Source organism: Caretta caretta, chromosome 4 (genome assembly GCF_965140235.1).
Source record: "Caretta caretta isolate rCarCar2 chromosome 4, rCarCar1.hap1, whole genome shotgun sequence".
Lineage (NCBI taxonomy): Eukaryota > Metazoa > Chordata > Testudines > Cheloniidae > Caretta > Caretta caretta.
The window spans coordinates 51,020,686-51,047,784 of NC_134209.1; the positions used below are offsets into that span (position 1 = coordinate 51,020,686).

At 40.9% G+C, this 27,099-nt stretch overlaps 1 protein-coding gene across 12 annotated transcripts in view; it reads left to right on the forward strand.

The window, feature by feature from the left end:
• BLTP1 (bridge-like lipid transfer protein family member 1) overlaps positions 1-27,099 on the forward strand; it is a 244,333-nt gene that overhangs the window by 97,064 nt on the left and 120,170 nt on the right. For all 12 annotated transcript variants that reach the window (XM_075127633.1, XM_048847184.2, XM_075127624.1 and 9 more), the window contains 11 exons: positions 4,549-4,725; positions 5,984-6,112; positions 10,727-10,846; positions 14,349-14,629; positions 17,608-17,858; positions 18,410-18,668; positions 19,121-19,964; positions 22,766-22,836; positions 24,056-24,229; positions 24,561-24,681; positions 26,841-26,987. In XM_075127633.1, the coding sequence (XP_074983734.1) occupies positions 4,549-4,725; positions 5,984-6,112; positions 10,727-10,846; positions 14,349-14,629; positions 17,608-17,858; positions 18,410-18,668; positions 19,121-19,964; positions 22,766-22,836; positions 24,056-24,229; positions 24,561-24,681; positions 26,841-26,987 (2,574 nt within the window). The remainder of the gene's footprint in view (positions 1-4,548; positions 4,726-5,983; positions 6,113-10,726; positions 10,847-14,348; positions 14,630-17,607; positions 17,859-18,409; positions 18,669-19,120; positions 19,965-22,765; positions 22,837-24,055; positions 24,230-24,560; positions 24,682-26,840; positions 26,988-27,099) is intronic.

A 27,099-nucleotide genomic window follows, 5' to 3' on the forward strand; every position in this document is an offset into this window, starting at 1 on the left:
ATTCATGAAAAGCATTTAAGAAAACTATATAGTAGTAATTCTGCTGGTCATGCATTCTGTTTTTATCACTGTTCAGCCTACATTCTTAGTTCATACACAAGAGAAAAGGATCTTTTGTCCTGTTAATGTTGTTGCCTTAAAACTGTGTAGAATTTGGGTTTGCATCTGAGCCAGGGATCAAGTAGTTCCACCTCCCTAGTGAGCAATGGAAGACTTGCAGCTGAATCATCTGATTGGCCAACTTGACCGCTTGGCTGGAGGAACCGACAAACATGCTCTTAAGCCCAGCAGCAGCATTTGGCTGACGGTTGGCCAATACTTATGCCTGCAATTGTGATTGCTTCTGTACCAGCCTTGCTTCCCTGCTCAGTTCCTGGTTTCTGACTCTGATTTTGACCATTGGCTCTGACTCATGGGGCCTGACTCCAGCTCTGACCTCTAGGCATGACTACCCATGCCCCAGTCTGTGACAGTTTGAGCAGCTCAAAATAAAAAGGAGTAGCTTCCTTTTCTAGGATGGATCCTACAAAAGCTAATATCCCCTTGTTGGGTTTGGTAGATGCCCTGCAGAATTTACAAATCCAGATTAGGGCCCTACAGGTACAAAACACTGCTTTTCAGAGTCAAGCCCTGCCTCAGGTCCATGGAAACTGATTTGTTTACTAAGCAAGTTCAATCAGGACTATGGAAAGTTCCCTGGCTTTCTGAACCAATGTTGACTCCCGTTCCTATATGCCTACAAACCTACCCCATGGACTGGTCCAGGTTGGGGCTCATCACCAGTTGCTGGCCAGTAGGTGCTGGCCTGAGCCCTTCTATTGCTGGAGAAATCTAGCCCCCCTCTGTGCCAACTTGAGAATTTTGCATGAGCCCTTGCAGCTTGGACATAGTCCAACCCCATCTCTCCGATGCAGAAAAAGATCAACACCAGGCATTGGGTCTATTCCTCTACTGTGGAGGTCCAGAACACTTTGCCTTGAATTGTCCAGCATAGGGTTGATCTGCTTGTTGGTCAAGAAAACGCCAGGGGTCTGGGCAGGGCTTGAACTTCACCCCTCGCTCCCGTCCACAGCACCTATTTGTCTTCAGGTAGCTTGATGGCATCTAATCAGCACCCAACACACTTTAGGCTCCTGTTCTGTCTGCAACATCCCCGACGATAGAGGTCAGTCTGGAAGCACTGGTGGACTCTGGTATCTCCAGTAATTTTATGGACATAGAATTTTCCCAAAAACATAGGATCCTGACACAATGTAAGGTCATCTCTGATCTAATAGAAGCCATCAGTGGTTCTCTCCTATCCTCAGGCCCAGTTTCACAAGAAGCCTTATCTTGGAGGTCACTGCCCTTCAGCGTCATTGAGAGTCCCTCCCCCAGTTTGGTTTGGTCCAGTCCATTCCCCACACTTGCTGGTCATTCTCTGCATCATGTGGCTTGTTGTTCATGATCCCCACATCCTTTCGGGTTCAAGCAAAGTCAATTTTAATTTCTTGTGCTGCCAGCAGTCCTGCTTCCCTGCTGGCAAGTTTGAGGTTCGAGCTTCTCCCTAGTGCAACTCCAAGCAAGTCCACTCCCCTCCCCCAGAAGAATTTGAAACAGGGGCACTCAGCTGAAGGGGTCCCTACTGACCCCAACAGCCTCCCTGTCAGCCTTGGGGATACCAGCGAAATACCAGGACTTCAGACATTTTTGAAGAGAAGAAAGCTGATGTCCTGCTCCTGCATTGGCAGCATGATTGTCCTATAGACCTCCAGCCCCGAAGATGAGGTACTCAGAAACTATCTCCAAGAGAACCATAAGTGCCATAAAACAGGCTCTGCTGGGTGGTGGCTTATGTGGAATTATTATAAGTGAACTCTGAGTATGATAATAAGGGAACGCAATCATCCTGGTGATAATTTAAAAAGCAGTGGAGATATTGCTCCAAGATCTATCTGGTTAACCCATTCCATCTGCCCGTTGGTCAGAGAGTGATAAGCCAATGAAATAAAGGATTCCATGCCAAGGAGCTTGAAGAATGGACACCAAAAATGGGAAATAAATTGTGGACTTGGATCCGATATATCAGTAGGCAAACCCATGATATCTGAAAACATTGTCCAAGAAGAGACTAGCTGTTGAGCAGTTGGGTGGCATAGGAAGGAATGAAAAGCACTATCTTGAAGAAGATCAACCACAACCAGTATAATTATTCAGCCATGACAGTGTGATATGAAGTCCAGTAACACAGCAGACTAGGGTTTTGGCAGAATGGGTGAGGACTGGAAGACACTGAATGGACTGGAGTGTGCAAACTTGGTCCAGGAGTGCTCAAGTCCTACAATGGCAGGAAAATGATTAAGTAAGATATACCCAGATAATCCTAGTTTGTTTGAGAAGGTCATGCAAGACCGTATCAAAAGCCTTACTAAAGTCAAGATATACCACATCTTCTGCTTCTCTCCTATCCACAAGGCTTGTTATGTGAAAGAAAGCTATTAGGTTGGTTTGATGGGATTTATTCTTGACAAAGCCATGCTGACTATTACTTATTATCTTCTAGGTGTTCACAAATTGATTGCTTAATTATTTGCTCCGTTATCTTGCAGGGTACTGAAGTTAAGATGACTGGTCTGTAATTCCTTGGGTTGTCTTTATTTCCCTTTTTATAGATTGGCACTCTGTTTGCCATTTCCGGTCCTCTGTAATCTCTAGTCTTCCATGAGTTTTTGAAGATAATCACTAATGGCTCAGATATCTCCTTGGTCAGCTCCTTGAGTATTCTAGGATGTATTTCATTAGGCCCTGGTGACTCGAAGACATCTAATATGTCTAAGTGATTTTTAACTTGATCTTTCCCTATTTTAGCCTCTGATCCTACCTCATTTTCATTGGCATTCACTATGATAGATGTCCAATCGCTACTAACTTTTTTGGTGAAAACTGAAACAAAAAAGACATTTAGCACTTCTGCCACTTCCACATTTTCTGTTATTGTCCCCCCCCCCCTAACCCCCAATTGAGTAATGGGTCTACCTTGTCCTTGGTCTTCCTCTTGCTTCTAATGTATTTGTAGAATGTTTTTTTGGTTACCTTTGTCTCTAGCTAGTTTAATCGTGTTTTGTGCCTTGGCCTTTCTAATTTTGTTCCTATATGTGTTGTTTGTTTCACACAGTAATAACAATAATGATGCTTTAAGGTAACTGGGGTGCACTGCATCTTTGGGTGTAGAGGATCTGGGATTTCTGTGGATAACGAGAGTCAGGGGCTAGAAATCACAGGGGACTGCTTCAAAGGGACTCAGACTGGGATGCATCTATTGCAGTGGTTCTCAACCTATTTATCATTGTAGGCCGCATCCAATACTACCTATATAGCCCTGAGGATGTCACATGCACCACATCTCTGTCTTGACTGGCTGCATGTTGAAAACCACTAATCTGTTGTTAACCTGCAAGGCAAAGACAGGGCTGGCATAGCTCAGAGGAGAGTGCTTGAGTGGCTGTAAGGCTAGCGGTGTCAGGGATCTGACACCCAGCTAGGCATAGGGAAGACTTTGCTCACTCTGGAGGTGGGGTAACAGGGTGACTGACAGTCCTGGGTGTCCCAAAAGCCATTACACCTAACTAGCTGAAAATTGAACAGAGTGCCTTAATTGGCATCAGAGCTGTCGTGTCAACATCAGCTTCAACTTGGGAGTGTTCTGACTTTCCCTGCGTGTGGCTGTAACATAAATATATCAGTTGGCACTGAGATTGATAATGCCCTGTCATTTGGGGGGCTGATACTTAAACAAGACCATTGCTTTACCAAAATATTATATAAAGCCTATAAGGAATTGTTGTTTTGAAGTGGTTTAATCAATCTGATGATTACATCAATTATATTTTATTTTCACCCACTTTATTCTAATTTGGTTTTATTTATATGTATTTTAAGGTTTTGCTTAGTTATTTAATTCAGTAAGTAAGATATATAATTTTGGAAACCGGCGTGGCTTCGAGGTTTTTTTTTCCCTGGTGCAGAACCTGAGAAGTCCCCGGCGTAAATAAAGAAGGCAACTGGCCCACCTAGCGGTGATCCATACAACTGCTGTATAGTCCTCTTGTAACTGGTGCCCAAACAGGAACCACTGCTGCTTTTTGAGGGAAAGTCAACTTATGTATTATCCATTAACCACATATATATTAACCCACCATAAGCAACGTGGGTTCCAACACTTTGGGTGGTCTGGGGTGGAGAATGTGAGCCAGTTAACATAAAGGATAACCGATTTCCCAAAACGAATCTACACTCACACTTGTTTTGTCTTTTATTTATCTCTTTAAGATTTGCATATTATCGTATGGCCCATTGCACGTGACATGATATAAACTCTTCCTTATTTTACTTCTAGATGTTAGCTGAAGTTCTATTTTATTATTTTTTATTTTTCATTGTATGGAGAACAGTGGGATTTTATAGGTCAGGATTAATGTCAGAAAAGTATCTTTTGATAATTAAAAAATACAAAGCCCTGTGTAGTCATTCTTTGAGAATAGTTGTCTGTAATTGACTTCTCCTCAACAGCGACCCTCTGTGGATGAACTACTTAGAGAGGGCCATATCAGCCTGTCAGGTCTGCAGCTACGAGCTCATGCTATGTTTTCAGCAGAAGGTCTGCCTGTGGGAAGTGATACTTTAGAATATGCATGGCTGATCGATGTGCAGGCTGGCTGCCTTACAGCTAAGGTTACAGCACCACAGGTATGTTCTAGAAATGCTAGGTAACATACTTAGTACAAGGCTTTAGCTGTGTATACACATTCCTTTGTTGCAAAGCCAGTGTAATGTGGCCTTTTTTGAAGGGACCCAGTGTACATAGGCTCAGTCCAGCTGAGATTCATTTGTGGCTAAAGTAACTTGAAATTAAAGGATTTGGAAATTCAGTTTGAAACTCCAAAATGGGGAGAGAGAATCTCCATTTAAAATCTAGAATTGAACTATGGTCCAGGGGTGTGTGTGAAGGCAGAAAGACAACTGAGCGTACAGACGAGCACTGCTTGAAATTTCAAGTGTAGGAGCCATCTGTCTTAATGTCCTGAAATTGTCCTGATTTGTACTGAATATTCTTGCAAGTAAATATTGTTACTTATATTAAAAGGATATCCCTAACCATAATATTTAAATGCACTTTAGATGGCATGCAACATTTCCCTGCAAATAGGAGCATGTATATTGTTACTTTGTGTAGCACTGAACAAGCATTAATGACAGGAGACAGAAAAAGGTGGCAAGTAGACGAATTGCCAGGGAATTGCAGTTTATGAAAATCTTATTTAAAAAAAGGGGGGGGGGTACATTTTACATCATGCTGTGAAAGAGGCCAGGTTCACACTAAATCTCATGATAATAAATTTCAGAGATGTGGGTCCTCTGCCTCTACTTCCAAACTGTCTGGGGTAGCCAGCTCAAGTGTCCCATTTTGATGAGTCGTACGAGTGGCAGTTTGATATCACTAAAACCTAGGGTATTTGGAGTAGTATGTTAAAGTATATTAGGGAACCCTTAGTGTGCCACCAGCAGCACCTATATGGGTTAATTAATGCACAACATATTAGAGATCTTTAAAAACCACATCTCTGCTGAGTGCGTTACCCCATGATGTAGACAAGCCCCAGGTAAATTTTGAAAAATGAGCATTCAATTACATAAAAACAAAGATGTTTCCCTAAAGAGGGTCAATTGCTTTAGAAGTGGCTAAAATAGATTGGTTTCAAATAGATGAGTTTTGATTTTTGAGTACACTTTGCCATTCATGAAAGAACAATTGCAGAAACTTACAAACTATGTCAAATCAGAAAAATTACAATAATGGCTAATTGCAAGTAGATTATCTAGCAGCAGGAATAAAGCTCCTCATGGTTTCTTTCGTTCTCAAGCTTTGCTAATGTTCTTTCTCTGAACTCTGATAATTTATTTTGAATACTTACTGTATTGTGATCCTGTTGCTATTTGCTTACAGCTAGCATGTCTGCTGGAATGGGGACAGATGTTTGTGTTTCATGTAATGTGTCGAGAGTTTGAACTGGAAAGGCCAAAATCTGTAATAATGTGTCAGCATGGAATTGATCGTCGATTTTGTGAATCTAAGGTAAAGCTTCATCAATTTCGAGCCTACAAGTTGGTATATTTGCAGTAGTATATTGCAATAGTATTTGAATATAAAGTATCCAAAAGTAGAACAAAGCTATACATGTGGTTTGGAGCATGCAGATATTTTAGTTAGCCATAATTTGGTAAAGGAAATAATTATGCTTCTTTGAGTGACAATCCACATGGAATCTCTTCTAGGTGCACACACACCCCAGGTGCATAAAATCAGATTATTTTGGCAGCAGTGTCTGTTGTGGCCATTTCTGCACCCTGGATGTCCTCACTCATCTCCACTCCATGGCTTAAAGGGTGAGGCGGGATCAACAGTCTCTCAATTTCTTCTTACCGGCCACGACAGCAAGATAGAACATGTTTAGTGTCCCCCTAATTCTCTGTGCACGGTGTAGTGAGTAGTTAATTGTGTTGCCTGTTGGCAACACACACAAACATACAAATTCCTTATTTTACTCAGGTTCCTGTTTTCAGGCTATTACACCCAGGCTATTAATCTCTGCCCCCTTGTAGAGGGACTCCAGCAAAATGGCAGAAACGACATCTCTTGGGTTTAAATCTTGCCCCTAGTGTGACGCTTCAGTGACAACTGATGAGCACTCTAGGTACCTGTGTTTTCTAGGAGAGTGCATAGGTACCATATGTCACTCCTGCTCTAAGTTGACTCAAAAACTAGAAAAGACCATCTAAAATTGTTCCTCCTGGAGTACTCCTGTACATGCCTCCTTGGACTCCAAAGAGAAGAATGCATTTAGATTTTAGTCTTCTAGTCTGTTCTTCTCTTCATGAGTGCTTCCGTGAATAGAGATTTTACCTTGAGATTTCTGGTTATATTGACCAAGAGGCCTCAGTCATTTGTCTCTATTCTGGCTTTGAACTCTGATAGGGTAGGAAGGAGCTGCTCCAGAGTACAGCAAAATCATAGGTCACCCTCTTTGGTGATTCAAGGCACAAGTCTCCGAAATCTGAGCCATCTTGCATTCAACAAAGAGAGACAGTGGCCTAAGAAGGGCCCCTCTGGTACCTTGGTACTAATTAAAAGAATGTTGATGGTACCCACTAAATATGTGAACAGCAATCTTTCAGTACTGAACTTTCAGCCCTCAGTGCCTTGGTACCTGGCACTTCTGTACAGGCAACCTTGGAATCATGTTTCTTGGTGCCCAGTGCATCAGTACCTAGTGTGGTGGGAATCAGGTCATGTATGGTACTTGAATGATTTATCTCTGGGCCCAGTTTTGGAATCTCCTTTCCTTGAGAGCTTGAGGGTGGTGATAACTAGGTCACCAGGTACTGAGCTGTCAGTACAGCGGTAGAGGCACCTCTGTTACCAACTTCACCCTCTACCCAGTTAGGGAGGACACAACAGATCCAGGGCATTCCTGACAGAACGGCCACTCCTTTTTTTAACTCCATCAGGGCATAGTAGTTATTCCTCTTGTACACATTCTCCTTGGGTAGTGCAGTGGGCATCAGGAAGAGACTCTGTAGAGGATGTGTAAAGGACAACAGAAAATTTCCTAGGTCACATAGGAAACATTCTTCCTAGTACTCTCCTGATTTTATCCCCCCACCCCATATCCTTATCTGCCATGGCTCTGATGGGAGGTGCAGCTGTGTTCAAGTAAGCCTGCATCTTTTGGCTCCTTCTAATTTTACATCCACCCTCCCCCAAGAGTCCATATAAACCAACATAGCCAGGTCAGTTAGTGCAGCATTGGATCCTAGAAAGCAGGATAACGAAAGTAATGTGGAAGAAGAACTTATCCTGGCTGCAATCTCCTCTTCTCTCAATGAGTAGGAGTATTAGATTCCAGGTCCATGAGAGGTTATCTTCCATGGGAAATAGTCCAAACAATAGTGGACTTCATCAACTGACATCAAACTCACTCCAAAACATCCCTAAGGGCATGCCTCAGACTTCTGACCTCATACACCTCTGTGATGGAGTTTCAGACTTTGTTTACACGTCCTGCAAGGGTGTTTGAAATTCGTGTATCCACTCAGCAGACATCCGGTGGACATGTTGGTTCTGATCCCACATGAAGTCCTTTCCTCATTAAGCTGGTGGAAAGACCCAAGTTCAGGTGTTCAAAGGAGTAGTTTTTTTTCTGCACCTCTATCAAGACAGTGGTGATGAATGCCTCTACCCAGGGAGGAGGGGCTGTTCTAAATCAACTTTAAACTCTGGGCCCCTCAGGAAGCTCATCCTGAAACTCTGAGCCGTCCACCTGGCATGCAATGCATTCCTACCACGACTCCAGATATCCCGTATTCAGGTGCTGGCAGACCACACCACAGTTATGCCTTATGTCAGACAAGGGGGAGTAAGATAGTCTCCACTCTGTCAGGAGGACATGGTACTCTGGAGTTGGTGTATTCTGAATCAGATTACACTAGTGGCTCTGCACCTTCCCAGCCTTCAGAACACCTTGGCAAATCAACTCGATGGGCAGCTCTCAGACAACTGAGAGTGGTCTGGTCTGTCAAAGACTCAGTCCTGCAGAACATCTTTCGCAAGTTGGGATTCCTTGAAATAGGCCTGATTGCCACAGACCTCAACAAGAAGTCTCTGAAGAGGGAGTTTGAGCCTAGGCTTGATAACAGATGCTTTTCTCATTCCTGGGTCATTGGGACTTATCTGTCATTGTGCTGATCCCCAGGAATATTAGGGGTTCTGAGAAAACTGAGGCAAACATAGGACTGATGATTGAACAGCAGTTCTGGTATTCAGATCTGATGATCCTCTCATCACGCTATCAGCCCGGCCCAACATATTCTCGCATGGGTTAGATCCTACACCTGAATGGAGCTTTGGTACATCTGACTGCCAGCATGCTGGCTGGCTGACACGTCCACTGAAAGAAGTTTTGCAGCTGAGATTCACACGATTCTGCAAAGCAGGAAAGCCTGACTTAAAAAGCTAAATGGAAGAGATTTTCTATTTGGGCATTTCAGCACTAGCTGTCTCCCCTGACATCACCCATTTTAGCAGTATTAGACTATTTGCTAGCTCTGAAACAGCTCCCTAGGGGTCCATGTAGCAGCAGTATCTGTACATCTCCTCCTATCCAGAGCCACACAGTATTCTCCCACCCTACAGTGGATAAATTTCTTAAAGGCCTTATTCATATTTTACCCCCATTTCAGTAACCCCCTCCCTTTTGGGACCTCAATTTAGTAATAAGCAGAGTTGATGGGTCCCTCTTTTAACCCCTTTGTAATTTGTCTCCTTTATCACTTACCTATGAAGACTGCTTTTTTAGTGGGCATTATGTCAGCTCAAAGGGTAGAGGAGATGCAGGCCCGCATGCTGAGTCCCCCTTATACAATGTTTTGTAAGGACAGGATAGCTCTCAGGCCTCATCCCAAGTTCCTTCCCAAAAGTGTTTCTATTTGAACCAGTTTTTTCAGGTCCCAGTTTCTTGCCTAAACCTCATTCAGACCCAGGGGAAGTTGAATACACTTGATGTATTAAGGCATTGACATATACCTTAAGAGGAAGAAAACATTCAGGAACACACCTAGACTGTTTGTAGCCTTTGCTGATAGGCTTAAGGGTCAGGCAATATCCTCTCAGAGATTATCTAAGAGGGTCTTTGAAAATATAAGGACATGTTATAAATTAGCCAGATTATATCCACCTAATCATATTAGAACTGATTCTGTTTGAAAAATGTCCCTATTTCTGAAACTTGTAGGGCACTGATGTGGAGCTCGGTCCACACCTTTAGAAGACACTACTCTTTTTGGTATAGGCTTCCACATCCCACGCACAGTCTGATAGGACTGGCCTGCAGTCATTGTTTAAATAGGACAACTGCTGCGTACTTCCAAGCAAACCAACAATTGGGTGTTACCAAGAGTGGAATCCATGTGGACTGTCAATTGAATAAAGAATACTTACCCCACGGTAAGGACAGGAGGTCAGACTAGATGATCATGACGGTCCCTTCTGACTTTAAAGTCTGAGTCTAACTTGGAGATACGTTTCAGAGTAGCAGCCATGTTAGTCTGTATTCGCAAAAAGAAAAGGAGTACTTGTGGCAACTTAGAGACGAACCAATTTATTTGAGCATAAGCTTTCGTGAGCTACAGCTCACTTCATGGGATGCATCCGATGAAGTGAGCTGTAGCTCACGAAAGCTTATGCTCAAATGAATTTGTTAGTCTCTAAGGTGCCACTTGGAGATATGTTGTTCACATAGATTCCATGGTCTGCCCTCCTCTCCTGTCATTAAAGAGTCTTAAACTGGGATCCTGTATTGGTGAGGGAACTGATGGATGGATGGTCCCGCTCCACCATTTATGCCCTCAGCTGAAATGGGTACAAGGACATCTAAGGTGCAGGCAGGGCCCTTGGACACTGCTGATCAAAAGAATCCAATCTCATGTGCACGGGGTACATTTGCACCAAGAGTGGAATCCCATGCGGACAACACATCTCAAAGAATCATTTACTGTAGGGCAAATAATCCATTCTTTTTGGTCTAATTTGTTCTCTGTTAAGTGAGAAATTGAAGTATGATAAGGAAAAACTTGTTAATATGAAATTAAAACTCTAACAAAATTGAGTGCTTTGTTTAAATATCTCCTCCAGATGAACTGTGTTCCTGGGCCATGTCCAGCATCTGACGATTTAAAGTACACTATGACACGCCTTGCAGTAGATGGAGCAGATCTGTATATTGTAGAGCATGGCTGTGCCACCAACATAAAGGTGAAAATATTTTTGCCCCTCCTTTCTGTGATAATTGCGATATTCCTTTTCTTTTTCTCTCTGCCAAATGAGAAAGCACTTCCTATATTTTACACAGACTAAATAACTGAATTTATTGTCTGGAATGTTTGTTCTGCAGTAGTACTTATTTTGAAAATTAGAAGATTAAAAATATATTTAAGAATTTGGTATTTCATGAAAAAAATAGTCGTTGGAGGCTTGAACATTTTAACCTGCCTAAGTCCCAGTTTCAAAAGTGACTTTTTAGGCTCCGAAGTCTCTTAGGCAATTTTGAAAGTTTTACCATAAGTCCATTTACAGTGTCCCATAATAAATTTGTGCTAGAGCTGGCAACACAATGCAGACTTCTAATGTAATAGACCATAGGTCAAATTTTCAAAAGTATGTTAGTCCTATTTTCAGTATTTTTTCCAATCTTCCCTCTTCCGCAAAATATGTGAAGAATAAAAATATTTCAGTCTTAAAAATTGAAAAGTGTGATTTTGAAAGTTGGTATCATAGATTTTTGTAGTAGCCATATTCTGAAGGAAATTTATTTTTATTTTCTCAGTTTGAGAGTTTGAAAATTGGGTTTTGAACATGTACAGTAAGTGTTATAACTAATCTTGTTAAACTGAGCATCTAAGGAAAGATTGGTGAGCATTTGCAGCTGAATTAGCTTTGCACTGGCCTGATTAGATGGCTAGGCCTGGATCTGATGCAGAAGTTAGGTGCTTACAGGATACAAAGCAAGGACTTCAGCCAATGTTGTTTTGTGGAGGAGAGGGGCTCCCTCCTGTGCATTTCTGCAGAACTGCTAGACTTATGCCTAGTCAGAGAAATAGTGTATGATTATGTAAAGACTGTATTGTAATACATAGTGGTGGCAGAGTTGAGGTTCTGCATCTGAGCACTCAGTGTGTCAGTTCTTGAGGTGTCCCGGCCTCCAATATGAGAGAGAGACTTGCTTGTGCTTAACTGAGGGTCAGCTCCATGACGCCTCCAGTCTGTTAACCCAAAGGAGATTGTTTAGGTGGCTATGTCGGCCCTTATTTGACCTTGCAGGTTAAACATGGGTGTACCTGAGTCCATTGAAACATTCCCTTGTCCAGCCCCTTCTGTGCACGCTGAACACTCACAGAAATACCAGGTCTGCTGCCTGCAAGGAGACAGTGTACACATCAGCTTACTCAATTCAATTCAGGATCAGCACTTAATACATATGAGATAAACTTATTATTGTTTTCACTATAAATATATAGCATCAAAGATGCAGATTTAAGAGATGGTAAGTAAGGATAATAGGAACAGGTCACATATAACACAAAAGTATAACATGCTTTCTAGGGATTAAATTTAATTTACAAGTTAACCTTCTGTCTAAGTCATTTATCTCACCCCAAATGTGCTCTGCAGCATTTCAGCAAGGGCTGGTTGTGATCCTGTTTTCATGAATGTAGTCGCACTGCCCAAATATTTTCCTAGGTGTAAGATAAAGAGGTGTGTTTTTTCCTTCTCCTTATGTTCCTCGAAATTCATTCTCCCTCCTAGAGATAGGACAGACCCATGAGGTTTATTCCCCAGTGCCCTGTCGCTCTGCTGACATTCCTCTGTTGATTTCATATGTAAATAGGGCTTCTGTTATGTTGGCTCCCAATGCTCAATTTACATGTGAACCAAGAGACAGGCGAACATATATCCTTTGTCTGGCAGAAACCCGTTTGTCAACCCTGCCTTGATACAGACTTTAGAAACATATTTTCATTATACATAATATCTGTCCATACATTTCACAACAATATTAATGACCAGCATGATCCTGGCTTTCATTTAAGGTGTTACATGACACGCTCTTTGGTAAACCAAATGTAAGTACCAGGACCAGGATATTCCTGCAACCAGTTGGCATTAAAGGGTGTAGCTTGATTCTTTTTAATGGTTAATAATTATATTGATTGCCAATTGATACTAATTTAATGAGCTGGGGGGATATAGGGTCCTAGTCCCAGAATCAGGCTCCACAGAATTAAAACTGACTCAAAAACTAACAAGTTCAATATCTTGTAGAGAACCCTGGAGTATATGGCAAAACATTCATACTGAGGGCAAAGCAAAGTCTTAGCCGCTTTTATTAAAACAATTAGTGAGGACAAGAAAGATCCAAACCATATAAACAATTAGCAGTCAAATAGTATTAGGGATATCTCCAGTGTCATCACTGCATGTGCTCATATACTTACATAAAATGGTCCGACAGCTACCCTAAAGTATGTAAGGGTCATAGGCCTACTTTGTCTTAAGCAAGTTAGCATAAATAATGTCTTACAGGATACAGGCCTGTAGGTTCCTTGTGTTACTGCTAAGTAAAATAAAAGGCTGAGCTACCTCTATGGGCTACAGAGGTTTTAGGGTTGGACTCAACTATGCAAGTTTGTTGCTCTATCCACAAAGTTTTGTCATCAATTAGTGTATAAGTGCTTCATAAAGTAAAATACTGTTGTATTCAAAATAGATATCTAATAACCATTCTTTCTGAAGGCTATGTAATAGCAAATGAGGATTTTCATACTCAGCTTGTACTCAAATTGCTATTCTAAACACACAGTTTGCAAATTCCTTGATTTTTAGGTCAGCATTTCCCAGACTGGGGGTACTAATCCAAAGGGGGTTAGCAAGCCTCTTGTAGGAGGGATCACGGTATTGCCACCCTTACTTCTGCATAGCCTTCGGTACTGGATGGTCGGAAAGCGGCAGCTGCTGGCTGGGAGCCCAGCTCTGAAGGCAGCGCCGCTGCCAGCAGCTATGCAGAAGTAAGGTGGCAATACCATACCATGCTACACCAGCAACTGCCACTCTCCAGATGCCCAACTCTGAAGGCAGCGCCACCACCAGCAGCAGCGCAGAAGTAATGCTGACATGGTATGGAAGGGGTCATCACTTCTGGGGGGAGGTTGTCACAGCCTGAAATATTTCAAAAGATATCCCAGCAAAAAAAAGTTTGAGAACCGCTGTTTTAGGTTATACTTAGGAAATTCATAACACCTCTACCTTAGAATCATAGAATATCGGGGTTGGCAGGGGCCTCAGGAGGTCATCTAGTCCAACCCCCTGCTCAAAGCAGGACCAATCCCCAATTTTTGCACCAGATCCCTAAATGGCCCCCTCAAGGATTGACCTCACAACCCTGGGTTTAGCAGGCCAATGCTCTCAGACATGAATCATAACATTCATTAGAAGGGTACATTTTATCATCTTTTTACAAATGGAACCTGAGGTAGAGAGATTTAGTGATCTGTCTAAGGCCACAAAGGATATTGATTTCACGTGTGTGGCTAAATGTAATTCCTGACCAATAGATCAGCCTTGCTTTAAATAATTCTTTAAATAATATACTGAGTTGTATCTTTCTGGGACTGCATTATGGGGTCCTGCAATTTTTAAATGATGCTTTTGTAGTTTAATCTGAATAGTTAAAGATATTCTTTTTTAATAATATTTTCAGATGGGTGCTGTACGTGTTGCAAACTGTAACCTCCACAACCAGTTTGTTGGAGAGGGTATAAGTGCTGCTATCCAAGACTTTCAGATGAGACAGTACATTGAGCAGGTGAATACCTGCAGAGTTGGTCTTCAACCTGCAATACTGCGGAGGGCGTACTGGCTGGAAGCTGGGTCTGTTAATTTGGGACTCATCACTGCTGATATTGCGTTAGCTGTGGATCATCATTCTAAACATGAAGTACAGAGACATTTCTTAGAAACACATGATAGCAGAATTAAGAGGTAAGTGAAATTATTGGAGGAGGTGAAGTCACCATATTTCATATCTTTTTAGTTGATACATTTATTTATTCATGAGGGTGTATTTTTAAGTGCTGACTCTTGTACATTTGCTTAAAAATTAGATTGTACTCACTTTATAAGTAGGTAGGTTGCTGAGAACTACCTATGTATGTAAAGTGCTCAGAGGAGATTAAGGATTTGGTTGCCAACTTCGTGGATAACAGAGAATTGAATGATTTTTATATTTGTAGAGCTCAAAATAAAGAGAAGTAAATCAGTTTTTAATCGTTGGCCTAAGCTACAAAGATAGGATTGTATACTGCCTTCAGTCCACACTGGATCTCCCACTGATAACAGCATAGATTTCTGCAAAAAAAATGTAAAATATGGCCTTGAGGAAATAACTAAACTTTCTTTTAGTAATCTGCCATAAAGCATCAATGAGTGAGAGGGGGAAAATGATGCAAATCACTTTTATTACCACTGCTATTTTTGCCCTTTGTTTAGCCATTTTTGTTTTCAGTTATAGAACTACTTTATACAGTTACTTTTAAAAAATCTGTTTCTCGAAGTATCACAACTAAGCTTTCGAGTTCACATTTTGTTTGGATGAATGAGAGCAACTGACAAATCCTGTGAACTTGTTTCACATTATCAAAGACCATGCTACATTCAGCCGTATTTTTGAACGTTTTCATAACACTAAGGGCTACAAATTTATTTTTTTTAAAATGAATGCATAGATTGTGGAGAATCTGAACCAGTCCTGAAGGTTATCTAGATACAATCAGCAATCCAAGTATTTAATATCACTAATTCAGAGAATTGGAGAAAAATGCATTCTGAAACTAGAAACGTGGCAAAATCGGCTGAATTGAGTAATGAAATTCATTAAGGACCAATCAAAAACTGTTTGTGTAAAAACAAACTGCTATATGTTTGTAAAAACAAATCAGGATAACTCATTAGGAGGTGATTAAAAAAATTAATTTGTGGTGATCATGAGTATAAATGGAAAAACAATCAACAGTGCAATGAGGTTGCTAAAGAAGCTGGGGCAGATCTTCAGCTGATGTAAATCATCATAGCTCCATTGACTTCAGTGGAGCTATGACATTTTACATCAGTTGAGGATCTGCCCTGTGAATGCCATATTTGACTAAAGGTGTAAATCTAAATACAAAGGTAATTAATTTTCTCTTGTCTGAACTGGTTACGCCTTAACTAGGCTGCATTGTTCAGTGTTGGGTACCACGTTTCAGAGAAGACATACAAATTAGAGTTCAGTGACAAGTGAAAGATAAACTTTGACTAAAATCTGCTATTTGAGGAAAGACTCAGAGTTGAGTGTATTTAGTCTGAAGAAAAGTCCTTGAGAAGAGACAGAACTTTATACTGTATAAAGAGAATATATTTTCTCCTTAGGCATATAGGACTGAGCAAGAAATTATGGAAATATACTGCAGTAGGGGAAAATTTAGGATAACATTAAGGAAAAGCTGAAACTGGAAAAATTGTTGGAATTGCCATCAGTTAAGATTATGAAATCTAGAATATCTAGAAATTAATTTTAGGAATCAATCCTGCAGTGAAGAGACTGGGACTAGTTAAACATATCCTTATGTGACAATGGAAATGACATCATCTACAAGTGATATAAAAATACAGCTTCCAAAATGGCCTCAGGAGTCCAAGTTGACAAAGAATGGCATCAAAACTCACCTTCCTTATAGCAGTCTTTCAAACACACTTTTCTTATGACGTATACTGGTAGATACTTCTGAAATAGTGCATACACTTTGGACATGGCTACACTTGGAGATGTAGAGCGCTGGGAGTTAAACCAGCCTTCGGAGACTGTATCAGGGAAAATGCTGCTGTGTGTTCGCACTGTCAGATTCAAGCGCACTGGCATGGCCACATTAGCAGCTCTTGCAACACCACAGAGAGCAGTTCATTGTGGTAGCTATCACAGCATTCAAGTGGCTGCAACGTGCTTTTCAAATGGGAGGGGGGTGGAGTGTGACAGGGAGTGTGTTGTGTGTATGTGGGGGGAGAGAGAGTTGGTTTTTGGGGTGCTAAGAGTGTGTCAGCATGCTGTCTTGTAAGTTCAGACCGCAGCCGACCACACTTCCCCCACCCCTCCCTCTGTCTCACTCACTCACAGCCAGCAGCATTCCACAGTAATGGTTGCTTTGTACCAGAGCAGATAAGCATGCCAGCTCTCAGAAACGGAGCTTTGAAAGGGGATATCTGCATTCCTACAGCCGAGTTCAAAATAATGACAAGAGTGGCCACTTAACTTCAGGGGATTATGGGATGTTTCCGGAGGCCGATCACAGCGCAGTAATGCAACACCGCGTTCACACTGATGCCCAGGCATTTCAGCTGGGGCACAGCAAGCTCTATGCTTCTCGTGGAGGTGGATTACCAGGAGCGCTCCAGCTGCAGAGTCCAGGTGCTCTAAGTGCCTTGCTAGTGTGGACAGGTCGGGAGTTAGCGCGCCTGGGGTTGCTTTAATGTGCTCTAACTTGCAAGTGTAGCCAATCTCTTTGCAAAACCATGAACTGTTTACACTAAGACCTCTCCTTCCTAATTTGTGGAAGTGTTTCTGATCTTTGGAAAGATGATCATAACATATATTGGAAACTAAACTGGATGGTATTTAGTGTTTCTGTAGATGTGTGCAATTTATGTATCTGCATTGTATTTGTAAAGGGCTTGATTCAATTGTATAAACGAATCCATAAAATGGGGGTTGGTATGTGAAAAAGAGAGAGTGAGCTGTAGCTCACGAAAGCTTATGCTCAAATAAATTGGTTAGTCTCTAAGGTGCCGCTAGTACTCCTTTTCTTTTTGCAAATACAGACTAACACGGCTGCTACTCTGAAACCGGTTTCACAATGTGAGTTTAAATGTACCTAAATCTCAGTGCACTAATGCTTCTTGTATTTATTTTTTTGTTTTCCTTTGCAAAGGTTGTGGTTTTTGTGGCCAGATGATAATGTGAAGAACAAGAGAAGCAAGAACAAGTGTGGCTGTCTTGGTGGCTGCCGATTCTTTGGTGGCACAGTAACAGGACTAGACTTCTTCAAGCTTGAAGAGATGACGCCTTCAAGCAGCTCTGCCTTTTCAAGTACAAGTGCAGAATCTGATATGTTTTATGGACAGTCTTTATTGCAGCCAGGAGAATGGATTATTACCAAGGAGATTCCCAAAATTATGGATAGTAAGAATAAAATGTGTACTACTTAGTGTGCAGTTTTGTCCCACTTACTGAGAAGTGTAGATTCTTAAGTGTACAACGTACTTTCTAAAGTCTTAAAGTCTGATTCTGGTAAATGAACAATAAGTTATTACTAAATACTGTGTATGTAATTCTACTACAGGTTGCACAATAGAATGTGGTCTGATAAACCTGTGACAGTGGAGAGTATGTACTAAAACACAATGGGTGCTAATCCATCCAATCTGTTGAGGGGGGTCTACAGTTGCTTTCTTGTTCATATTCAGTCTGAGGACTTTACATCGACTTGTAGTTAATTATCTAAATTGGGCGTCAATCAATGGGGGCGTCTAGTGTTTTGCCTTTTAACACTTCTAGTTGTCTTTATACATTTTTGTCAGTGCAATATGTATGTGTATAGATATATGTGTATGTATGTATTTGAATGTTACTTTTTTTTAAGGGTGGGGGGAGAGGAAACCATTATAGTTCTTAATTCTTGGTGCCACAAAATGTTCACATTTGTAATTGATTTCTGTCTCTTCTGTACTTAGGTAAGACAAATGGTGTAAAAAGAAAAGATTGGGATAGCAGGTCTGTGGGTATAGAAATAGAGAGAAAGGCCCAGCACCTGTGTCTGCAAGTACCATTGCGATCCCATAGCTCATCATCATCTTCAGAGGAAAACAGCAGTTCCAGTGCTGCACTTCCCTTGCTTGCAGGTGAGAAGGAAAGCCCTTCTTCTGCTACTGAAGATCACATGGGACAAAAGGAGTTAGTGTCTGGTGCAAAAAGAGAGGATGGTCATGGAAGGTTAGTACTCTGTCCAAGGTAAAAATTTATTTGTACTCTTAAGGATTAATAAGGCTGAGTAAACCAATTCAAACACAACTGATGATTTATAACAGTATTCCTGAAATTAATTTGCTACTTGGAATACAAAAGTTGACTCATTAATATCCAGAATGCAACATGCATGACAATAGCATTTGCCTAGACAAGCCTCATTTGTGCTTTGATCAGTTTGAAGATGGCCTCAGTTACTATAAGACCTTAATATGGTTTAGTATCCATGCTCTGTATTGTGAAAATAATTTCGTATATGAATAGATATTTTCTTTGACAATTATAATTTCCTCCTTTGTGTTGATGAAAAGTGCATAAACTGTTTCTTTAAATGTGCATTAATAATTGTCAAGATTGTGCAATGTAAGATTTGGACGATATTAAATGAAAAAAACAATTGTTTTTTTTTCTATTTCTAGTACTCCAGCAGAAGTTTCAGAAAGCAGTCCTGTGTCTCCTAACAACCAGGAAAGGTCTGTAGGACAGTCTCCCCTCAGGTCTCCTTTGAAACGGCAAGCATCAGTGTGTTCTACCCGACTTGGGAGCACCAAGAGTCTTACCGCAGCATTCTATGGTGACAAGCAGCCTGTTCCAGTTGGTGTTCAGTTCAGTAGTGATGTCTCTCGCAGTGATGAGAATGTCTTGGACTCTCCAAAGCAGAGGAGAAGCTTTGGTTCTTTTCCATACACACCATCTGCAGATTCAAATTCATTTCACCAGTATCGCTCAATGGACTCTAGCATGTCAATGGCTGATAGTGAAGCCTATTTTTCAGCAGCTGAAGAGTTTGAGCCAATAAGCAGTGATGAAGGTCCAGGAACCTATCCAGGGAGAAAAAAGAGAAAAAAGCAAGCCCAGCAAATTGAATATAGTAGAGGGTCAATCTATCACAGTGTAGAAGGACCTCTAACTAGTACAGTCCATGGAGAAGCCAGTCAAGATCCAAAGACTTTGCCAATCAAGACTCATGCTTCACAGGCTTCATTTGTTTCAGCAGTGGGAGGAGAGGATGAGCTTGTTGAGCACATGTATATCATGGAAGCTGAGAAGACTGTAGAAAGTGATCAAATAACTTCCCAACAGCCTATAATGACCTGTTACCAAAGTTACCTTACCCAGTTTCAGGTGGTCAACTGGTCAGTAAAGCATCCAACAAACAAAAGAACCTCAAAATCTTCCTTACATCGGCCTTTAGATCTTGATACCCCAACTAGTGAGGAAAGCGCCTCGTCTTTGGAGCATCTTTCTGTTCCAACTTTTAAGGTATGGGGAAAAAAGTGAAGAAGGAAACAAAGTGGACTAGAAAGGTTGGAATGTGCTGTGTTAAAGAATTCCTATTAACTAGGTCAAAGGAAACTTAAAACTGTTTGCTGTTGGTTACTAAGAGTTGTGATCTCTGATATTAAATCCTTAGGATCTAGAAACAGGAAGGGTTTGTGAGGTAGGGAGGAATAAGTTAGTGTTTTGTGACTGAAAAGTGTGTTTGAATTATTGAGAGCTTTATAAACTCTCATTACAGTACTCAGAAATGCTTTTGAATGACATCCAGCAGGATGTCATTTGTAGTGCATTTTCTTACAAAATGTATTTACAGTATACTTGATTAACTCCTCCACAAAAGCTTAACACTTCAGTTAGTTGTGGTTAACCATACTGTCATATAGGCTGTGAACAGCTTTACATCAACGTAAAGTTGGGAATCAGCAGATTTAGACAACAAGGTGCTGAGGTTTTGCTTTATTTCCTATTTAAGTTACTCCTGGGGGAATTCTGCACCAAAAAGTTAAAAATTCTGCACAAAATAACACAATATAGTCACACTAGTTTCAATTATTTTGGTAAGACCAAGTATGTCTGTAACAATACAGACCAAAATAAAAAGGAAATGTTTTTTGACAAATAGATTCCTTACTAGGCATATTAATATAGAATGTTGAGAAATTCATTTAAACTACAATACTGAAACATATTTCCCACACCCGTCAGAAGCAGTGCAAAAGCTTGGGGTGTCAGGGGCAATGGGGGAGCTGAGGGAGAGGAAAGGAGCCTGGGGATGAACCTGGAGGGTTGTTGGGTGTGGGTGGGAGAAGTAAGGAATAGTTTCTTTTGTGGGGGCGGGGGAGGGATTGTTAGGGTGTTGGGGAGTTTCCCCCATGCAGACCTTGGGTGACCCCGAGCCTCTCCCAGTCAGTCATGCACATCTGCCCTTGTCCCCATGTGTCCCTGCACCCGCTGTCCCCATGTAGCCCTGGAACCCCCTCCCATTCAGCTCTTGGCTCAGTGCTATCACCCCATTTCCTCCTGAGCCCGTGCCCTAGGCTGTCCCTCCCCACAACCCTTCTGAAACCCAGTCTGTGACCCCGCCCCTCCCAGCAGCCCCGTGTGTCCCACTCTCCCTCCTAACCTGGCTTCATGGGCAGGTTGCTGTAATTAATACAGTTGGCTGCTAGCTGTTGTTGCTGGTCAGCTGTCTGCTCTGGCAACAGAACAGCCAGCTGACCAGCATCTGGTGGGTGAAAGGTGGAACTATAGCAGTTCCTGGGCAGAATGTATTTTCTGGGGGGGAAAAAATTCTGCACTAGACATGAATTGTGTGTGCGCGCAGTGGTGCAGAATTCCCTCAGGAGTATTGTGTGTGAAGGTATATGTTTGAAGGAGCTACTAAAAATCTAAATAAGACATTTGAATGGTATGTTAATATATGAAAACTTAGGATCCATGAGGCCAAAAAATTTGTGTTGGGCGCAGAGAAATGGTTAAAAGAAAATTTTAAAAAATTAAAATATAAATAAGGGTTGAGATGATTTTGTCCTCTCACTATGGTTGTACCTAAGATTTCTTTCTAGTTTGAGGTAATCTGTGTCAGCTTCAGGGTCAGCATCCTTTCAGCAGTTGCTTTTGCATAGTTTGTAAAATTTGCTTTTTTTTGTAAATGCTTGATCAGGAACCCTGAGAACATCTGACAAAAATAAACCCAGAGTAAATGTCTTGAAACTTGAGAATCATACCGAAAACTTGCATAGATTTTAAAACTTCAATTTAGTGAACAGTGTGATCATTGTATTTCATATACAAATCTAAAAACATACATTTATTTAGTTTATTCTTAGGTGCATCATTAGCAGTCTTCAAGTCTGTGGGTCTTCCAGAAGCAGTCTTTGTAACACAGTGTCAGAGTGTCTTGTGAGCAATGAAGTCTAATCAAAACTGAATATACCAATATAAAGTACAGCAACACTAGAGTAATTTTTACCAAGAAAAAGTATTTATTTCATCTTAAATGCCGCATAAAGTGTTGGAATTACCTATCAGTAAAACAAAGACTCTAGACTAGTACAGTTAAGTGAAGACTCAGTAAAGTACACCCCCCTCCCCCCGTGCTCTGAATTAGTTTATTATGCTTGTTTGCGTATTAAGATTCAACACAGGAAAGCAAATATCTCCCTCACAACAAAATGTTTCTGGTTTGTTTTCTTTGTGCAACAGTATGAATGGGTGCAAGTTTTCCAGTGCTTTCTGATTTCAGGATAAGCTAGCCTCCTTCCCCTCTTTTTAATTAGATGCCGGTATGAAACTGAATATCAGCAGTTGTACAAATGTGAAATTATGCCTCCATTGGGTTACTCCCTTTGAACGCCATACTGTATTAAATTTGCAATTTTCATATAATATGAAAAATAATTAAAATGATTTAATAGAAATTTAAGTAATGAACAAAATTAAAGCTAATTTTAGATGTGCTTTTAGAGTCAAAGAAACACTGTGGATATTGTTAATCTTTCATACATTACTTTCCTTGAATAGTTGTGTAAAAAATTTCAAATAATGTTTATTCATTATTGTATTAATTTTCATGTGAGAATTTCAGGATCTGATCTTTAAATGGTTATAAAAATATATCTTAATGATGGAATCCATGTACAGTATGTTAAAAAACCTAGATATATAGATGGAGTGTTGGGGGAAAACACAGTAATGGGAATCTTCTCTTGAAGTTATAGTATTCAAGGAATATATTAGTCATTTATAAACTCAAAGTAGTAATTGTTTTTTTACTGTTTTAGATTGTTAAACAGGGTCTCACAGCTAATGCTTTGCTGGACAGAGGCATGCAGCTTACAGGATCAACATCCAAGTGAGTAAAAGATTGCATTTTAGCAGACATCCCCAAACTGTGGGGTGCTCTCCCCTGGGGGGTGCAGAGGAAAATTTTGGGGGTAGGGGTGCTGCTGCGGCCTAACCCAGCCCCCACAGGGGGTGGGGAGGGAGCACCAACCAGCTGCACCCCTGCTGCCAGCCCTTAGCGTCTGGGGTCCCGAACCTGGGACCGTGGCTGCTGGCCTTGACCCAGGGCCGTGACTGCTGGCCACGGCCGAGACTCTGCTCCCACCCCAGCTATGGCCCCAGCCTTGGCCCCCTTACCTCGTCCATATCCCTCCCCTCCTGGAGCCGCAGCCCTGCTTGGGGGAAGCAGGGGGGCATGGACAGGAGTAAGGGGGGGCGCAAGGTAAAAAGTTTGGGGACCACTGCATTATAGTGACGGTATGGCTTTAAATGAGAGGTGACTGAGTTTGTGTAATACTTTAACTGTTGCAGCTCTTGCTAGCCTTATTAAAATCAGGCTGGTGTCAGCAGCCTTTTTGTTAGATATCTATTTTAGAATGACATATCATGTCTTATTTAAAGGCTTTTCTGTGTTGCTCTTCACCAGAATATATGAGCACCTCACAAACATTAAAGGATTTCCCTTGTGTAGGGAAATATTATCCCCATTTTCCATATTGTAAACTGTGACTTTCCAAGGTACCATAGGAAGCCTGTGGCAGAACAAAAAGTAGAATTTGGCTATTGTGACTAAAACATTACACTGGGACTCTCAAGACCATCCTTTCTGCAACATGTTATAAAAATTCCATTAATGTTGAGAATTGCCATGACAAATATTCTTTTAACACTGACTTAACTAATGTTAACATCAGTAATACTGGTGAAAAAGAATTTCAGCAAACCGAGAGGCCAGTTTTGCAATCTTTGAATTAGGGAATGCTTACTTGCATGCATAGTTCTAACATACGTAAATAGGTACTTCTCACATTTGAGGTTCCTATACATAGCCTATTAAATATGTAGTCTGTTGTGCTTACTCTGGAAAGTATCTGTGTCTTGAAGACCCTCCTCATTCCGAGATAATCTTCTGATGAAATAAATAGAAGATTTTTTAATCTAACCGAAGGCTCTGATTCTTTTGGAATAGCTGTCGTACCAAACTATAGGTTTAGAAAATATATTAACTATACATTTTATAATGCCTATTTTGAAAATCTAAATAATTAGTTTCTATTTAACTTGTTTAGTACACCCTATACTCCTTTGGAAAAGAAAACAATGGATAATACAGATGATGAAACAATAACAGAAGAATGGACCCTGGATCATCCGGTCTCCCAGACTAGAACAACAGCAATAGTGGAAGTAAAAGGAACTGTAGATGTTGTTCTCACTCCTCTGGTAGCAGAAGCTTTAGACAGGTATTTTATTTTCATTTACTTTAAGATAAATGTTTAAAATTGCTAGATACTAGAAGATCAATTGCTAAAATCAAAACTTTTTGGATAGACTAGTTGTATATAGGCTTTGGAAGAAGAGCTGATTTTATATAATGCATGGAATAGCAGCTGATGTCCTGCCCTTATTTTCCCCCCCCCCCCCAAAAAAAAGGCCAATTTATGTAATTTCACATGTCTAACAGGAGAGCTAGGAAAAAATGTTATATTGTAGTGACCTGTGATCTGCTCTGATCCTTGTTGGAAATTAATTGGGAATTAATCTTTCTTTTGTGATTTTTTTTTTCTCCTGTAGGTATATAGAAGCAATGGTACATTGTGCTAGCACTCAACACCCAGCAGCAATTGTGGATGATCTACATTATAAGGTCCTCAGAGAAGCTGTACAGAACAGCAAAACAACCTTTTCAGAGAATGTAAGCGTACTACAAAACTGCAGGAGGTTTTGTGGGAGCAGAAGCATGTATATTTTTATTAGATTGAGTGATGAAACAGAACAAATAATATTATAAATGTCTTTATTTCAGATTAAATTTTTATCTCATCCTATAGTTAAGGATGCATGCACATTTGTTATAACCAAATGTTCTCCTTCAAGTGATTGAGTACATACATATTCCACTTCAGGTGTCTGCATGCCCGGTGCATTTGAGTCAAAGATTTTTAGCTAGCAATGTCCATTGTGGAGGGGCATGCACCCTGCATGTGCTTGTGCTGCCATTAATGGCATAAAGGACAGAGTCATCCCTCTCTTACTTCCTCCTCAGCACCTGTGGCTATGAGTTGGCGCTCCGGTGTCGCCTGGAGCTCTCATGGTCTTTTATTTGTTTAATATGTAGTTCATAGTGTTAGTTTGCTGTTGTGTAAATAGATAATAAGTTTAGTGTTTACTTTTTTTGCTTCCTGAGTAGGGAGTTTCTGTTGTTTTTTGGAGATGAACTACAGTGCAACTTTAAACTGTAAAAAATGGCCTTCCTTTTGTTGTGACCCTTAGTAGTGATCATACACGTTACCTGATACATTGAGGCAAAGGGCACTTAATGGGCAGGTGTAGGTCTTTCTGGGATGCAGAAATCTCATGAGATACTCCTGAGTAAGATGACCAGATGTCCCGATATTAGGGGCTTTGTCTTTATATAGGCAATCTATTACCCCCTTCCTCCATCTTAATTTTTCACACTTGCTATCTGGTCACCCTACTCCTGAGGAGTACCTCATGGAAAAATTTAGCTTTGGATCCAGGCCAATCTGGAGCTGAATGGACGAAGAACTCATCATCCCTTAGTGCTCTGGCTGGTCCTTTGGCCACATCCTGTCCCTCAAGAGACAAAAACTTGTGAAAGCACACAGGGAGTAAAAGCATCACTCGTCTTACCTGAGGTCATCTTCCAGCTCTCAGGAGGAAGAGACTGAGTCAAGACCCAAAAAGGGCTCCTCGGGCTCTCACAAGAACTCTAGTCATAGGATTTTGGCTGATAAGGGCTCTCCTAAGTTCTCTGGTGTTGAGGTTAAAAGACATCAAGAGTGCTGCTCCCCACTACTGTCAAGTCTGGTGCCAATCTCATCAGTGCTGTCGAGATTGTACACTCCACTGCAACTCCAGTGCTGATGGCACCGGGGTGAATGGTATTGATGTCAGTGCCCTCAACATCGGCATGGGTAGTACCTGTGACAGACATCTCAGCTGTGAGTACCATGAAGCCTGCTGGATGCTGCTGTTCAGGAGAATCCAATCTTGAGCACATGAGGCACATGTGCATCTACAGTGGGATCCATGGTGACAACATCTCAAGGATCCACAGTTACAGAACAGTTATTTACTCAATAGTATAGCAGAAAAATCTGTAATACTGTACTATATTTGAGAAAGTGTGATATTAATTAGTATAATTTAGTACAATACATATAAGGCTGGATCTTTGGCTACTGTAAATTTGACATTGCTGTGCTGGTGATTGGGTCAATATTCTTCCAACAGATTTTTTTTTTTTTAAGTGGAATATGTATACTGGCAATGCGTAATTTATCACAATTAATATTTTAGAATACTTCCAGCAAGTTGTGTTTTGTGAGGTAGGGTTCTGCTGAAATGAAGCCATAAAAGCACATCTGTCTTTTTATGAGAGGGGAGTGGCAGAAAGGCAGGCCATCTGATACCTTCCAAAATTGTCCCTACCTTCCTATCAGTCTTTTGAAACTAATTGTACAATTCTCCTTCTCCACAACTAAGGATTCTTTCTATCCTTACTGGTGATTCTTTATATTTTTAATTTACTTTGTGACCTCCCCTAGGGGTCCCTTATCAAAGCAACTAATCTTTTAGATAAAAGGAACTCTTTGGAGATCATTTTGGATCTTTAATCAGTTGAAATTTATGTGCTGAACGGCACAACCCTTTGTAGCATGCTCAGACTCGGATGATCCAGAAATTATAACACCATAGGTTGGAATCAAACTTGACTCTATTGTATTGCAATGCCTCTGAGCCATCCCATTACGTTACATTTAAAAAATATTTTGAGAGTAATTTACACTCATTGAAACCTAACTGGTACCACTTTTTTTTTTTTTTAAGTTATCTTCCAAACAGGATGTTAGAGGAACAAAAACAGAGAACCCTGCTACAGGAACAACAAACCAAGGACAGGCACAGACTAATCTTTCACTTAAGCAAGATAATGTGAAAATTAAAGGTCTTCAGGCCAATGTTACCATACCCAAGGTAATAATTATCTGTTTGTCTGTGTAGTTTCACATGACAGGAGTTCACAAGCTAGCCTTAGTGTGGATTCTTTTGACTTTTTGAAAAGCTTACCTCTAGCTGTGATAAATGA